Here is a 17,477-nt window from a genome sequence, read left to right as displayed (position 1 = left end):
ATACAACCAGATGTTGGTTGGCTAGGTTAGAGGAGAGTTGTCAAAATTTCAGGCTTCAAACATACATACATCAGAAATGAGCCCTCGATTAACTATCCTGCCAAAACAAGTTGGTGCTGTTTATTAATTATATGTATGTTTCAAATATCAGATTACCTTATGTTAAGTTAGTTCTTGCTTTCAGTGAAAACTCCACAAAAGTGCTTTGAAAGAATCTCATGGACTTTAAGATTGAAGGTCCTAGAATAAACTTTTTCTATAGATTTGCTGGTAGATGTTTTCACTTTAGGTTTCTAATCTTGATGAGATAACTGTTTTCCCCACTGAGTCAGACAAAATTAAGAAGCTCTTCAATTGATCTCCAGCTCTGATTTGCTCCTACTGATTTAGGATCAAAGAATGTTTTCTTCAGAACTATAAGCATACCCATTGCTTCCACCCCAACAAATTTATAGAAATATCTTCACACATACCCTCCCCGTGTGTTTCAGTTTCAAGTCTTTGTTTTGTTATTAGAGAACAATGAGATAATTTATATGAAATAGCTGACATTCTATGTTAAATCTTCTCACAAGCTATAAACCTTATATATTTTGGACTCCTTGGATTCCTTCCTTCCTTCCTTTTTGAGATTAAATAATCACTTTTTCACACTGGAAAATCTGAGGCACCAAAAAATGAAATTAACAGATGACTGGCTTGTTGAATACATCACAGAAAATAAACTTTCATTATGATTTTGTGGACAACATTTAAATGCTAAATTCAGACAGCTGTAAAAAGTAAAAGCAGATATGAAAAGAAATAATGCCATCATTCACAGGATTTTTACCCTCATGGAAATTGGATTTATTGAAATAAAATGGTAAATAAAAATACTTTCTGGCTTGGGAGAATCAACCTAGTTTCTGATACTTTTCTTTCCCTTGCTCCGAAAGTGTCATCAATCTCTCTGTTGGGATGCAGTGCAGCCAGGTGTTCAAAATCATAGGGGGACAAAAAAATTAGTTTCTCACTGAATAGGGGAAATGAAACAAAAAAAAGAGGTTGGTGTAAACAGGGCTTAAAAATATGAAACATGTAGACCCGTTGAACTGAACCCTGTTTTTCCCTCCCCCTGCCCCCCAGGAATAATTCTGCTACAGGGCTGACTTCAAGGACGTGAATTGTTGACCTCATCCCACCTTCAGAACCTCAGCTGTTATTCTAATTTTTGCACCATTCCAGGCAAGTTGACTTTATATGGAAATAAAATTGAACCTTAGGGGTCTGATGGAAATTCACTGTGACATTCAAATCAAGAAAACTTGCTAAAACCCACAGAGCCTTTTCCCCCATGGGCCCTGATGGTAGCCTCCAGAAGGTGCAGCCTCTGGTGGTCCCCTTTCTTCTGTGGCAAGAATAAACTTTGGGTCTTGGGTTGCAACACCACCTGTGGAGAAAATGGTATGCGAGGGAAAACGATCAGCCTCTTGCCCTTGTTTCTTCCTCCTGACCGCCAAGTTCTACTGGATCCTCACAATGATGCAAAGAACTCACAGCCAGGAGTACGCCCATTCCATACGAGTGGATGGGGACATCATTTTGGGGGGCCTCTTCCCTGTCCATGCAAAGGGAGAGAGAGGGGTACCTTGTGGGGAGCTGAAGAAGGAAAAGGGGATCCACAGACTGGAGGCCATGCTTTATGCAATCGACCAGATTAACAAGGACCCTGATCTCCTCTCCAATATTACTCTGGGTGTCCGGATCCTTGACACATGCTCCAGGGACACGTATGCTTTGGAGCAGTCATTAACGTTCGTGCAGGCATTGATAGAGAAAGACGCTTCTGACGTGAAGTGTGCTAATGGAGATCCACCCATTTTCACCAAGCCTGACAAGATTTCTGGTGTCATAGGTGCTGCAGCAAGCTCCGTGTCCATCATGGTTGCTAACATTTTAAGACTTTTTAAGGTAGGTGAAGGCATCATCTTTCTGATCATTGTGATAAGACAGTAAATTGTTCTGACTCCAACCACAGGCTTAAGAAGAATGTGAACATGGTGAAGATGCTCATAGACCCTCTCAGGGTCACCAGGTTGCTCAAACAGAGGATTCCGTGTCTGTGTTTATACATGTATTGATTTAGTTCCATTATTTAATTGGATTAATTATGACTCTCTCTTCTCCCTGAACAAACAGGTGATAATTTCTGGGATATGTTGGGTCCTTAACATCTTGGGATATACTTCTTACTGATGTTCATTTTAAGTCAAAGCAAGTATTTTTAGAGAGTACAATGAAATCTTAGCACATTTTTCATATAAAACATTTCTATGGTGTTTGAGATATAAGATAATTTACGTGGTGAAGCTTCTTTAAAGTGGAATGCTCTGTTATGACAAAAGTTCCTGTATGAAGAAACAGTATTTATTACTAATGTGTGGATGGGAATGACACCCTGGGATATAACATGGCCATAAAATTGTCAGGTTTATAATAGCTGCAATAGAGAAGAACCTCATTAATTCAGACTGCTCTGATGCAGACTTGGAATAATTATATATAATTCATATTGAGTTAAAAGTTCAAGTTTAGCAGAATAATTCAAGTTTTTCTGATATAGGTTTGATAATCTACTACCTATAAATTGCATTTACATATTAAATAAAATTGACAAAATAAAATGGAATAATACTGTTTAAAGTATAAAGTGCCATAAAAATACAGTTGCTGTAACTCACCATCTTTCATTAACTTTCTCATTTTGTTTATCAATATCCATTATGTAGTGTTCTATAGTAGATGTTTTTTTGAATTGAAAATACTTTTCATTGATTTCTTAGTGGGACATGACTTTTCCAACTTATTCTGAATTAGTGGGGGATTTTTTTATATTGTAAGAAACTTGTTTCTGTGAATATCATATTTAAAGGTATTAAAAGAGTATGGAGAAATTGGACAGGTGACAGATACAGTGCCACATATGAAATAAATGATGGAAAGCTTACCTCACAAAAAAAATGACAGGAATTGAATTGAATCATCTTGGTTTGGGATGCTCTTGGTTTGGGAAATATCTTGGGGGACCATCTAGTCTGGTTCCCTTTGTATGCTGGAATCCTCTTTGTAACCTCCCCCTAAGTGGCAGTCCAGCTTCTGTATGAATCCCTTTAGTTAGAGGACAGAATGCTAAGAGGCAGCCTAATGACTGTTTTCAAACTGATGAAATTTTCTGAAATGAGGATACTGAGCAGAAGCTCTCTGTGTCTAAGGAGTATTGAAGAGGCACAAATCAGGCTTCAAGGAATGCTGGAGACACTTTGAAGGACACTAGGAAGAGCCTTTTGGCAATGAGAAGGACACAAGATTAAAATAGCCAGCCAAAGGTGCTCTAATTTGTCATTTTTAGAAAAATTTCTCCTGGGCTAGCTGACCCCTTGCCTGGACAGATTTTCCAGATTTCTAACCACATCCAGGGATCTAGAATTTCTCCTCAAAGTCTCAATTCTGAGCTGTATGCCATTTTGTGCTCTGTAATGGTATCCAGTTTCAGCTACTTTCCCAGCATCTTTTTCCTCTCTGATTTGATTTCTCTTCCCAGTTGCTCCTAAGCATCTTTTTTTTCTGTTCTTAACGCAGAGATTGTGGCTCAACAATACCCACTTTTATGTTATTTTGTTTTATTCTGTTTATTTTTTTAAAGTTTTAAATTTTAATCCCAATATAGTTAATATGCAGTATAATATTAGTTTCAGGGGTATAATATAGTGATTCAACAATTCTGTATGTTACTCAGGGCTCATCATGATAAGTGTACTGCTCTTAAATCCCCGTCATCTATTTCACCCTCCCTTCACCCCTCTGGTAACTATCATTTTGTTCTCTATAGTTAGGAGTCTGTTTGTTGGTTTCTCTCCCTCTCTCTCTTCATCACTCTCTTTTATTTCCTTTACAACACCCACTTTTTGGGAAGAGGTAAACCTTCATGAGCATCTTCTCCCTGCCTTCTGTTACCCTCCCCTTATGCACTAATTCTGGTTCCCTGCAATCCCATCATAATTCCTATGAATCCTATCTCCTTCCTATAGTCTGGTGGCCAGCCAAAAGTAGACAAGGATTTGAGGAGTGGGGTATTGGTCATAATTGCTTATACGAACATTTTAAAGATTGTATACATTAATTTTACTATAGAATCAGCTTATCTGTAAAATGGGGATAATATTGTGTTAGGTGTTGGGATGGATTTAATGAGAAAATACAGGTGAAGGGTTCCACTGTTACCTGCCTATGTCCTTCACCTCCTTGAGTTGCTGAAGGAACCTTCAGGCCATCTGAAGAGTGGGTTTTGTTTTTATGCAGTCTCAACCTCCCTTCCCTCTGCTCCATTCTTCCTTCATTGGCTGGCCAATTCTCTCGTTACTGTCTTGGATAATTCCAGAGGGACCATATTTGACTAGGTGTGAGAATTACCATTGATTCTCTGGGCAGAGTCCAGTGCTCCAGGTCAACTCTTAAGACAGTGGTCAGCACATGAGAGAACTACTCTTGCCACCCTTGACCAAATCTTAGGGAGTGGGTGACATTTAGCCAGGACAGAGTGTTAGCTGTGGTAAATATCATAACTAAAATCAGGTCACTGGCACAGTGTGAGTATTTATTATGTGGAAGCAAATGTATTTATCAATAAAATTACTGGGGCCTGAAAAATGTCTTTCAAAAGTAAGTGACAGAATGTAGGTGCTCAGCCTATCTTCCAGCTGAACCTAGAACCACATGAATATGAACTTGATAATTGTAACTTTTATTGTTTTGCTACTTTAATTTACTTTGATGATTTATGTGAGGCCTCCAGTCAGCACTCTACACTGATATTAATCATGAAATGATGATATTCATTCTTAGAATAGAAAATGCTTCACTTTATATGTGAATGTATTCTGTTTAAACACATATGTTAGGATTTCCATGTAATATTAGAATAGTTAGCAAAGGAATGATTAACAAATTAATGCATTGGAATTGGCTTATAATTTCTTTTTGAAAAACAGTAGCATGATTAAACCAAATGCTATGATTTGAATAAAAGTGAACATTTGAGACAGTTTTATGGTTCTTGGGCCCCTTTAGGACAGCATAAGACCCATTGAACCTAAGAAAGATGCACAGATGTCAATATATTGCCACTTATTCCTAAATTAATGAAGTTAAAAGAAATAGAGCATCTTGGTTTGAAAACACACAAACAATTAACAGTGATAATAAGAGATGCAAACAGGGCCTTAATTAATGAGTTTACCCAATGTCCTGCTTAACAATAAACATTAGTTGAAGATTTTAGAGTGTAGCCAGAACCTGTTTTAAAATTGTGTAGAAAATACTTGTGCTAAAATTGGAAGTAATATGTAGATGTCTTAGTTCTCTCTCTTTCTCTCTCTCTCTCTCTCTCTCTCTCTCTCTCTCTCTCGGACAAACCCGGAATAGCCTTGTCTTCACCTGCTGTATCTGCCAGGGCTAAGTCATGTGGGAGACAAAGGCCTCCAGGCATCTCCCTCTTGCTTCAGCCTGCTCCTCCTGTGGCAGCTTCTCCTGTACTCTGTATCCTTCTATGTTCTAATCAAAGCCTGGTTTCAGGAAAGGAGCTATGTATTATCAGTCATCTGCATACAGTAGGTCCGTGTTTAAGCCAGGAAGATTCTATTTTCTTCAGGATCACTAACAGTGGGATGAAATAATTTGTCTTTGTGAAGGGGGTTCAGGCATCTGTTGGAGAGGTTCATTTAGCTCCTGTACCAGAGACTATACCTCATGGGGGGCCACCTCTTTTGCCCAGAGTACAGCTGGCCCTACTCCTTTCTAGAGGGAAGAGATATTGTCCTATTTTTGCTAATCTTCCTACCACAACCTAGAGACTAATGAAAAAAAATCAGACTTTTTAACTTCAGAGGAAAGTTGGACATGGGGCTGAGCTGGAAGCTTCCTGTGGCCTCTGCCCACAGGACAATGAATGCACTGCTAAACCAGTGATTTTCATCCCCATGAGGTGAGGTTCACACCGCTCTCTCTCCTTATAGCCTCAACGGGGTGTGTTGACTTATCAAAACCAACTCAGAGGCTTTTCAAATGACAGGACCCAGTGTGTGAGTATATGCTTCCCCTTCCCCACTCCTTCCCTAGGAATCATTTCTATGGATTCCAGTGGTTTACATTTCTTAGGTGTGTTGGGAGTGAAAACAAGTTTGAGAGCCACAGATGAAGACTTTAATGATCTAAACTTTTTAGAAGCACTGCTGTACCTTAAAACAGACGCATGTCATGTATGGGTTAATATGGTGGCAGAGTGGTCACTTAAGTGATTGTTTAATCCTTATAGCAAGTTAATAGTTTTAGATAATAGTAGTATCAATTACGATAATGTGACATGTAACTGCAGAATAGCAAACCCAGAACTGCTTCATCCTACATATCTAGAGGTGAAAATGTCACCCTAGTGGCTCTTGTATTGCAGAGAGACCAATGAAAAGAGGGGCCAAGCTCTCAGAGATTGTATAGTTTGGAAAGAATTAAAAAGAATGAGGAGGCCTTTTGGAAATGTTGACTGAGAAACCCATAATTTAAATTATTTTTTAAAAAAGCAATTTTGAGGAATTTGCATATGTTTTATAAAGAGCTCAGATTTCCCCCCTTTTCTAGAATATTTTCCAGCCCTCACCTTTAAATTAGAGCAATTTTGCTCCTCAAAACACTAATGATATACTTACTTTGAGCAAAGATTGAACATTCTAAGTTAAAAATAACATTGATGCTTGGAGGTAACCATTCACATTAATGTCCATGTAGTTGCATCTGGGTAATTAAAGGACAATGTCAGATATAATTTCTCTCTCTCTTGTTTTTCTAGTTAACTTTACCTAGAGAATGAACTCTCTACTCTTGAAGGGTAGTTAAGTAGTCTTTAGTATATACTTCACAAAGCAATCAAATGAGACTTAAATAGAAATACTCTTGTGGGTGGGATAATTTCTTTCCATGTGCAAGTGTTCTGGTTATAAATGGCTAAAATTGACTTTAATGTTAAGTAAATGAAGTACAGTGAAATATCCAATTACCCTGGAAGTCTTCCCCTACCTTGCTATGTTTACAAAGGTGTTTTCTTCCAAGAGACCCTAAGAATGGTAGCAACCACTTCCATAAAGGCAAGTATTTTGCGAGTTATTTATTGCATACAATGGACTTTATTAAGTGTAAACTCAGACGAAGTAAATCTGCCATAGTCAGGCTCATCTTAGTTAGATGGACAGGTATATGTACCCAATCAATAAACTCAGCAGGAGTTAACATTTCATGTTAAATGTTACTTGATGGCAAATAATTGAAACATAAATTTAAGCCAATCCTTTGTCACTGTAGAAAGCTCTAATTTAACTTTGTAAAGAGCCCACTCACCTCAAATGAGAGATGATAGGTACTCTCTCTTATAGTGGCTCTCAGTGAGAGTATTGGGGGAAGTGGGCATTGCCTGTGGTTATTGGCACTTCAACTTGGAGTCAGATAATAAATATTCATTCATAAATATAATGTAATCTAGACTTGGTAATGTCAGTTCCCTTCTTAAAACTCCTTAATGGCTACCCTTAACTCCAGGATGAAGGTCTATATCTACTTTGGGAAGTAGATCACTTCTCTTGGCTAGATTGAGTTTCTTTGTTATGTGTAACAAAGCTCCAGTAGGGCAGGATATATCTATGATATATATGAGGGCGTGGATCTCTTGTTGTTGCTATTATTTCCGGTACCTAGCATTGACCTGTCTGGGAATCAATAAATGTTTGCTAAATGAATGAATGAATGAACTGTACCTCTCTACTTCCTCCATCTGTACTCTCTCCCTCTCCCAGTCCCAAACATTGGAAATAATCTGTGTTGGGTAGATAGGACAGAAATGGAATTTTATTTGTTTTACTTTTATACTCGTTGAGAGAAAGGAACAGAAGGAGGAAGCAGGGCAGAAAGAAGGAGACATAATATATTTTGGGAGTTACTATTTTCATGTGCTTCCTCATTTTCCTACACATTCCCATTTTCTCTAAACAGTTTTTTAAATTAAAAATTTAATAAGCAAAAGACATGAGCACATTCTCATTTTGAAATGTTTAACCAATGGATAAGTAAACAGTGTAAAATGGAAGGAGACCACATCTAAACACATATATCTATTAGTAAAATTATATACAGAGACATATAATTTTATTAAAAGAGAAATGTCTTATAGCTTTTTTTCATGGAATAATATATCTCAGCAACATTTCCATGTTGGTTAATATAGTTCTGTGGCAGTAATTCTCAATGCTGGCTGCACATTAGCATCACCTGAACAGCTTAAAAAAAAAAAGGATGCTCAAACTGTCTAAGACAAGTGAAATTGGGGTGGGGCTGGCATTGGTGTATTTTAAATAATTGCTAGGTGATTCTGATATTTGTGTAGGATTGAGAACTAGAAACCTTTTTTTTTTTTTTAACGTTTTATTTATTTCTAGGAGAGAGAGAGAGAGAGAGAGAGAGACAGCGTGAGCAGGAGAGGGTCAGAGAGAGAAGGAGTCACAGACTCTGAAACAGGATCCAGGCTCTGAGCTGGCAGTCAGCACAGAGCCCGACGTGGGGCTTGAACCCACGAACCGTGAGATCATGACCTAAGCGAAAGTCGGACGCTTAACCGACTAAGCCACCCAGGCACCCCATACTTTCCTTTGATTTCTTAAGGTCATTTATCATTTGAAAAAAAGTTAAAACAATGCTAGAGGTTCATTAAAACACAAGGTCTCAAGTGAATTTTGGAATCATAGGGCCCCTTTTTGAAGCAAAAAATTAGTGAGTTTGTTGAATTGCCAAAACACCTTGCTATAAGACAGACTCACAGGCACACATCATAGACTGTGCCTCTTCATGACAATCAGAAACAGAGTCAATGTAGGGGTCATGAGCTCGAAATACTGAAGGAGCATCATGACTCTTGTTGGGTGGAGCAGATTTTAAACTTGCTGAATTTAAGTTAATCTTACTTTCCTTTTTTCTAGCTCTATAAAGTCTGAAATCCTACAGTGAATTCTGAAGATATCTTAAGAGCTTACGAAGTGATTAATGCCTAAATTTTGAGTATTTTAAATAATTAGGTTGTTTTGAAAATAGTGAGGAATCTTTCCAAGAGAATGGCTTGTGACTGGATGCTATTTATTTATCTATTTATTCATTCTGTTCATGAATATTTATGAAGCAGCCATGATATGCCAGGTTAAGGTTAATCTTCATTGTGGGGATAGAGAAGGAACAAGAAAAAGTCTGTGTCCTCAGGGAGTTTATATTCTGGTGGGGGTAGAAATATGAGGTGTACAAATAAATGTAGACAGTAACAATGTCATAAAGAAAAAGGAGGTGGACAAAGAGCATGAGCTTGGGTGTCAGGGAGGGCCTCTCTCTGAGGTCACCGTGGAATGACTGGACAAAGCCTGTCAGTTAACAACTAGGAGAAGAGCATCCAGATGAGTCTTTCTTTTTCCCCAAGCTCCCCTCAACCCAAGCCCTGGTCTAAGAATATTTCAAAGGAAACCAAATCTTGGAGAATGAAGCCCCTATCCTGCCCCCTCTCCCCCTACCTTTATTATCTAGGTTTTCAGAGTCAGGATAGACTGATACAGGAGACCGAGATGGAAAGGATCTATAGGACCTCTTCCTTCCTGCCTGTGGTAACAAAGGCTTCGTTGAGGCAGGTGCACAGGTCTGATTCCCTGCCTTATTTTTTTTTTTAATGTTTATTTATTTATTTTTGAGACAGATAAAGCATAAGCAGGGGAGGGACAGAGAGAGGAGAGAGAGACTCTCAAGGAGGCTCCACGCAGCTGGATGCTGGGTGGGATCTCACAACCCTGGGATCATGACCTAAGCCAAAATCAAGAGTCAGTTGCTTAATTAACTGACTGAGCTTGATGCTTAACTGACTGAGTCACCCAGTTGTGATTTTCTGCCTTTTGAGAAACCTGGCCCCTACCCCATCTCCCTCACTCAATTGTCCCTAAAGTCTCCAGCCAAGCCAGACCCCAGGGCTAAGTCAGCAGGTGCCACCACATGGGGTCCTTAGGTCTGTTGGTGTCTCGGGAGCACTACCTATATGGGTGCATCCTTCTTGATTTCAAGTCCAGGTCCTTGGGAATCCCAAGGGCGGGACTGCTCCCCAGGAATTTGGAGAACATGACATCACCAAAGAGGCTGACCTCCCTCCTAGCAGGCCGGACAACACCTTAGGAAGATGTAAGCCTGGGACCTCGCAGGAGGGAAAGGGGAGTCATGTGGGCACAGTGAGACTCCCAGGGCAGGTGGGCAGCCAGGGACTGGAGGTTTCCAGGTTACTTCTTCCTGGCACCGTCCCCCACATCGAGGCCAGCCATGTTGCATGCAGCTGTGACCAGATGGATGACACTGATGAGAGACTTGAGCACAGCGATAGGGGTGGTGATCCAGAGGCCCAATCAGAAACACCCACAGAGCTAGCTCAGAGTCCCTCAGAGAAACTGAACAGGTGGAGGGGGCAGCAGAAGAGCTCATTTCCAGCACAAGGGATAAACAGAGAAGGCTTGAGGGTTGATTAAGGGCTTGAGAAGTGTGTCTTTGGAAAGCATCCAGAAGTCCACTGAGCAAGTAGAAGGAGGAGGCCTTGAGGGGGCAGTAGGGCATGAAGTAGAAAGAAACGATGACTAAGGCAATCCAGCAGAGCCTTGGGATGGACAGGGCAGACAGTGGGATCAGGGAGCCTGCCTGAGGACCCTTTCCCTCCCGTTTGCTTTGGAGCCGCTGGAAGCACTCACGGATGAAGTTTGGCACAAACAGGAAGATATTTTTGCCTGGCATCACAGCAGCCCCCTTGCCACCCCCGGGCCCCATCGGGAGGTGGCATCCAAGTCCCAGCCCTTCCGTGCTCTCACGCTTCAGCTCGGTGCCTCAGGCCAACCCAAGAAACGGTGCGCAGGCCTCCAGTGCCCCTGGTTTCTGAAAACCTTTCTAGAGCAAGTCAGGATACATACACACACAAACACTCCACACACATACATAAGGAAAGTCCTATGCCCTTCTTTCTTCTTATTCAACGTAAATATTGCAGCAGTTGGTTTAAAAAAATTATAGACTTTGTTTTTTTTAGGGAAGTTATAGGTTTACAGCAAAATTGAAGATGACGATGATTTTATTTGGTTTCAGAACAGGTTTCTTCCCAGACTCTTGTCAAAATAACTTTTTGCAACCAAAGGTGTACCTTCCTAGGAAGACTAACAATCCAAAGGCTTTCCTCTGGCTCCTGCCCAGTAGTTCTCAAACTTTAGCCTGCATCACAGTCACCCAGAGGACTTGTTAAAACACAGATTGCTGAGCCCCACCTTCTGAATTTCTGAGTCAGTAGGTCTGGGTTGGGGTCTAAGATTTTGCATTTCTAACAGCTCCCAGTGATGCTGATGCTGCTCTTTCCGCAGACCACACTTTGAGAACCACTGCTCCATATAAATCACTTGCTGGCCGACTTACCAAGTCAAAAGTACACAAACAAAAATGAGATTGAACAATGTCCCGTTTGGCAGCAGACTTTTTCTTTTGACTCATGCCTGGTTGGATTTCGGTTCATATTGGTTATAATCACAGCAGCTGCTATATGGATCTATTTTTAATTGTATGCCCTTTTGGAAGTTGTGTTCCTTATTAAATAATGCATAGCTCAGGAGTAATGATCAGCATAATGGTCACTTGAACATGATTCCTAAAGCAGGGTCACTCAGATTACCACTTGTACTCATTTTTACTACCTGTGACAGTAGAACAGACTGATTTAAGAAACTTAGACTGTAAGATACACATTAACTGGGAATTGAGAACAGTAAAAGAAGAAAGAGACTATGATTTGTCTCAGCTACCAGCAATTTGTCTTCAGAAACCATGACAGCTACCTCCTGATTCCCATTATGCAATGAGATTGCAAATAACATTCCACAGCAATCTTAATCAATAGAGGGTCACAAGAGGCCCTTCTTTCCCCATGGTGGGAAAAAATGGTCTTTTTACCAATTTAAGTGATAGAATACACTCTCTGGCAAAAGACAGAGACATCTCTTTTAGTTGTAATTAGGGATTTTCCTTATCTCTAAACACTCTTCATAACATAAAAACATACACATAATCTTTGTGTCTTTTAAGTACATGATGAGCACAGGCTGGTGGGGTGGGAAGGAGTCCAGGTATAGCATCATCCAAAGCCAACTTTATCTGTTTCCAGAATGAGGCCAATCTCTGCTGCTTTACCCCATTAGGCCCAGCAAGCTAATAGGCATGTGTTCTCAGTGTTGGTCATTAGTCTCCTTCCAAGACTTCCCAAGGCTTCCGTCTGTGCTTGGGAGGCCGGGTTCCTTGGTGTAACATAGCCCCCTGTCTATTGATTATGCCCAGCTTCTGAGAATTCATGGATCTGTCTCTGTGTCCCCCACAGTGCCACACTGGGCTTCCTTGGGATGTGAGGATGGTGATGTATTCTTGCTCCAGCTTCTTACCTTTGCTTCCTTTCACATAGATTAAGAGTAAACTCTAGCTTTGATTAGTGCTTGTATTATTTCTTACACTTTAAATCTAAGTATTTATATTGCGACAATTCTGTAAGGGTTCTCAAAGTAGTTTATCATCTTTGCTCTGAGAATGTTTGAATTTATATTGTTTATAAAGCAAATGGCATTTCATATTTAGGCAGATTTGTTGTGCAGATATTTATGGCTTATAGATATTTATCAAAGGGGCTGTCTATTCAAATTATGGATTATCGTAACACACTTATCTAGTAGTGCTAGATAAGTAAACAGTGAAACAGATTAGTATGAATTATATAAGATAGGCCAGGCTCTGAAGCCAGATTACCTGGGTTCAAATTCTGATATAATGCTTATTAGCTATATTACCTTAAGCAAGCTGATTAATCTAAGTCTTAGCTTTCTTATATGTAAAGACTAGATAATAATAGTACCTTCTTCATAGGTTTTTATTTTTATTTTTTTTATTTCTGAGAGAGAAGCATGAGCAGGGGAGGGTCAGAAAGAGGGAGATACAGAATCTGAAACAGGCTCCAGTCTCTGAGCTGTCAGCATAGAGCCCAACGCAGTCTCGAACCCACAAACCATGAGATCATGACCTGAGCCGAAGTCAGACGCTTAACCGACTGAGCCACCCAGGTGCCCCTTAAATGAAGATAAACAAGATAAAGTGGATGGAGTCCTAAGCAGGATTCTTGGCAAATAGCACCATAAATATTTGCTATAATGATAATGAGGAGGGAGACACTGATGTCCACCATCAGTAGGATATTCATTTTGAGTTATACCTTTTTTCCAATTTCTCAGCTGTTCATCTTGAATTGCCTTATTTTGTGAACAAAGGTAGGTGAACGTTAGAGGTGCAGTCATTGACCAAGAAACAACACAATTAATAGGTTCAAATAGGCTCTGGCATGGAGAAAGGCTATCTAGTTTTTCTGAAGGCCAGACTTGAGACTAGGACCTTGCCAACTCCATGCTCCAGCCAACTGAGCTAAAAAAGTAGTAGTACTGTTATTCTTTGCAAATCCACGTGTTAGGTGGTAGGAGTCGCTTTTTATTTAAAAATCAGAAAACCAAGGGAAAGATTGGATGACCCAAAGGTGAGCTGTGCTAAATTTTGCTATTGTTCCAGCACTCAAATAAAAATGCTACTAAGTTGAATTTTGGAAAAAAAAAAAATTTTTTTTTCTTCTTTGGATGCTTCCCGGTACCGCCAGTTTGAAGGTATAAGAGGTGGAATTGGTTGAGGAGAAGCTGCTGACTAACCCTAAAGCAGGGGCAGAGGCAGCCTTTAAATCTGTCTTTTGGGTTGGAATTCCCTTTTTTTTTTCCTGTGTTTGATACAATGTTCCAGCATAGAAACACAGGCTCACTCTGGACAAAGAACACTACCTTTTTATTGAGGGAATAATTTTTCTTTCTTCTAGGCATGAACTGCATAACATTTGTACCTTTCACCTTCTGATACAAATGTCAGAAATTTCCTCTGCCCAAGGAAATGAAGATACTGGAAATTCCAGTTTTTAGTTTGGATTACTTTATTTCATTTATATTAATGCAGCTAAAGTACCTAGTGAAGTTTTGCATGTGTATAAATTAGTATTTACAGGTAACACCTTGCTGAAAATAAAATAGATTAAGTAGAGAATATTTTTCCCACAGCTTCCTTCTCTAACGAAAATAAAATAACCCAGCACCACTTCTTAACTGAATGCCCCATCTGTCACCTCCATGCTGCTCTGAGCCAGCACTGTCCTGGGGGTAGTGTGGGGCCAAGGGTCTACATGTGAAACAGAGTGGGTTTAAACACATGCTGGGAGACTTGGGATTTGAAGCTTCAGGCTTATATTTACTTTTATGTATTTCACTGACTTATGGGAAACTAAAATGAAAACCTGTATTTTTGGACTGTAATTACGGTTAAATTTCAGCCTTAACTGATCAGTATTAGGTCTAGCATATGATATCAAAAAAATGGATATTAAATCAGTGATCTAACATACTGTAGTGGTCCAAGGTTGTTGAATAAATATTATTTTAACCCCTTATTTTTAAAATTTCATGATGTTTAAACTAATAACATTAATATTTTATTCTAGTAAGGTGGAACAAGTTTAGGAATTTGAAGTTAAATAAATGTAAAACCTATAAATATGCTGATCACATCTACATGATGAGAATTATCTTTAAAGAATCTATTTGCTCTTAGAAAATGATTCTTATTGGGGCAGCTGGGTGGCTTAGTCGGTTAAGCCTCTGACTTTGGTTCAGGTCATTATCTCATGGTTTGTGGATTCAAGCCCCACATTGGTCTCTGCTGACAGCTCAGAGCCTAGAACGTATTTCAGATTCTATGTCTCCCTCTCTCTCTGGCCTTCCCCTGCTTGCACTCTGTCTCTCTCTCAAAAACTAAGTAAACATAAAAAATAAAAAAAAAAGAATTATTCTTATGAAGGAAAAAGGACAGTTTTGCATTTTGCTTTGTTTTATGTAACTCAGTTAAATTCATTAGTGGGGTTCCACTATTTTCAAATATCATACTTCCTAACCAACATTTAAAAAATGTTTTAGGAAACTTGGTGCAAAATATTTTTTTCTAAAGTTGTTTTTCCAAGTTCTCCTTAAAAAATTTTTTTTTTAGTTTATTTTTTGAGAGAGAGAGAGAGAGCGAGAGAGAGAGAGCGAGCAAGCAGGGGAGGGGCAGAGAGAGGGAGAGAATCCCAAGCAGGCTCTGCATTGTCAGCGCAGAGCTGGATGGAGGGCTTGAACTCACAAACTGTGAAATGACCTGAGCTGAAATCAAGAGTCAGATGCTTAACTGACTGAGCCACTCAGGTGCCCCTTCCTAGTTATAATACCATTATGGAACCTTAGAGATGGAAGGGATTTCTGAGATCTTCCATTTTAGCTTTTCATTCAAAGCAGAATCTAATCTATTAAGATCCTTGGTACATAGTCAATTCAGTGCTGCCTTTTGCTCCTCTTAATTTTGTTAAATGTGTTTCCACCCAACCCCTCTCTAGAATATAATATTGTTGACAGTAAGAAACATGTCTTACTCATCTTTTGTTCCTGAGGGTAATTGGCATGGTCCTTGGCACACAGTAGGTACCAAATGAATGCATCCTGAACTGATTTAACAATGTCAGTGAGGGAATGCTAATAATCTTACCATTATCCCACTCCATGTTGTAATGGAATATTTTTTTTTTAATATTTTTATTTCTAGGAGAGAGAGAGACAGCGTGAGCAGGGGAGGGTCAGAGAGAGAGGGAGAGACAGACTCTGAAATAGGCTCCAGGCTCTGAGCTGGCAGTCAGCACAGAGCCCGACGCGGGGCTTGAACCCACGAACCGCGAGATCATGACCTAAGCGAAAGTCGGACGCTTAACCGACTAAGCCACCCAGGCGCCCCTGGAATATTTTTTTCTTTATTCTGAACTGAATTTTTTCCTCCTTTTGAATAGTTTTCAGAATGATTTTAATTCCAGAAAGCATGTGGAAGCTCATCTAGCCAGTTGGACCAGATGAAGCAATCCTGGTGCTTAAGACGGGGGCAGATGTCATGGTCAATCACTTCTATGCATTGGTCCTGCTCCTGTCTTCTGATGTATGTCTTTTTCATGAGACAGACAGTCCTTCAAATGTTTTCAGATCCCTGTTGTTCCTGAGTCTTGAGTTCTTTAGGCTCAAAGTTCCTATTTTTTACCTGCTCCTAGTAGTATCAGCATAAAAGCTAACATTTGAAAACTTCCTATATACCAGGTACTGTGCTAAACACTTAGCATGCCTGATCTTATTTGATCCTCATCACAATTCCATCAGATAGTTATGGTTTTCAGATGAGGAAATGAGGCTTATTAAAGTTCCTTAGATAACTGACTTAGAAAGTAAGTGGCCACGCCATACACAAACCTTGGTCTGACAAATGCAGAAGCTCATGCTTTTAACTGCTTTTTTGTAAAGCCTTTCATACAGTATGATTTTAAATCCTTTCTGTTACGGCTTCATTCCCCCAGAACACAGTCCCGCTGTTAGTTTAACTCTGTTGTAAGTTAAATCCATTTTTCCTTGCTATTCTAAAAGATTACTTTTGAGCAGAAAAGTTAACACACAGGACAATAGCCGTACACTTACAGAGTAAGCGGAATGGCTGGAATGGCAGATGGGCTGGCCAGCACATCCTCCATGGGCAGTGGCCTCAAAGAAGGATGGAGTCTAACTGCCCATGACCTTATATAGCTTCCCTGCTCCTAGAGTGGTCACACAGCTCCCTGGAAAATGTTGGGAAATGTGCACTCCTTTAGCAGTGTTGATGGGAGCTTTCCATTGTTCCAGATGTTTTCTAGGGAGGATACTGGGTGGGAAGAATTCATATTATTACAGATGGCCAGAGCACTTTATGTATCAGGAAGTTTTCCATGGAAGGATTAATGTATCCAAAATTATTCTTTGAAGTTAATGGCAGGATGTGGTAAAACTACTTAGACTTAAGGAAAACACTGAGAACATCAAAATAAATACATGGTTTGCACCTACTTCTTTCCCAAACTAAAATATGACGCATGACAGCATTTCCTCAACACGTGGGACCAAGTTCTAGATCAAATGCAGAGATGATAAAATGAGCATATTTGTATTAAGTTTCTTTGATTTACTCCTTTTTCCATTGAGTCTAGTTGAATGGTTGGATAGAGATATTGGGACCGAAGTTTACGCTATTATCAACGCCAGAGTAATAGACCATACAGTAAATATATGTGGGGAGAGAACAGAGTTCCAATCCTATTTCCTGTACCTTGGCAGAGGAAGAGAATTTTTTTTCCAGCCACTTTTGGGGGGTAGACTTGGTCAAGCAGCCCCACTTCTCCATCAGTTAACCAGCAC

At 39.7% G+C, this 17,477-nt stretch overlaps 1 protein-coding gene across 2 annotated transcripts in view; it reads left to right on the top strand.

Annotated features, from left to right (window-relative positions):
• The first annotated feature begins 1,443 nt into the window (after positions 1–1,443).
• GRM8 (glutamate metabotropic receptor 8) overlaps positions 1,444–17,477 on the top strand; it is a 747,950-nt gene continuing 731,916 nt past the window's right edge. For both annotated transcript variants that reach the window (XM_039243493.1, XM_039243502.1), the window contains exon 1: positions 1,444–1,953. In XM_039243493.1, the coding sequence (XP_039099424.1) occupies positions 1,444–1,953 (510 nt within the window). The remainder of the gene's footprint in view (positions 1,954–17,477) is intronic.

The sequence above is a fragment of the Hyaena hyaena genome, unplaced genomic scaffold, assembly GCF_003009895.1.
Source record: "Hyaena hyaena isolate Hyena2069 unplaced genomic scaffold, ASM300989v1 scaffold_8, whole genome shotgun sequence".
Classification (NCBI taxonomy): Eukaryota; Metazoa; Chordata; class Mammalia; order Carnivora; family Hyaenidae; genus Hyaena; species Hyaena hyaena.
This window is presented reverse-complemented; position numbering and strand designations above follow the sequence as displayed.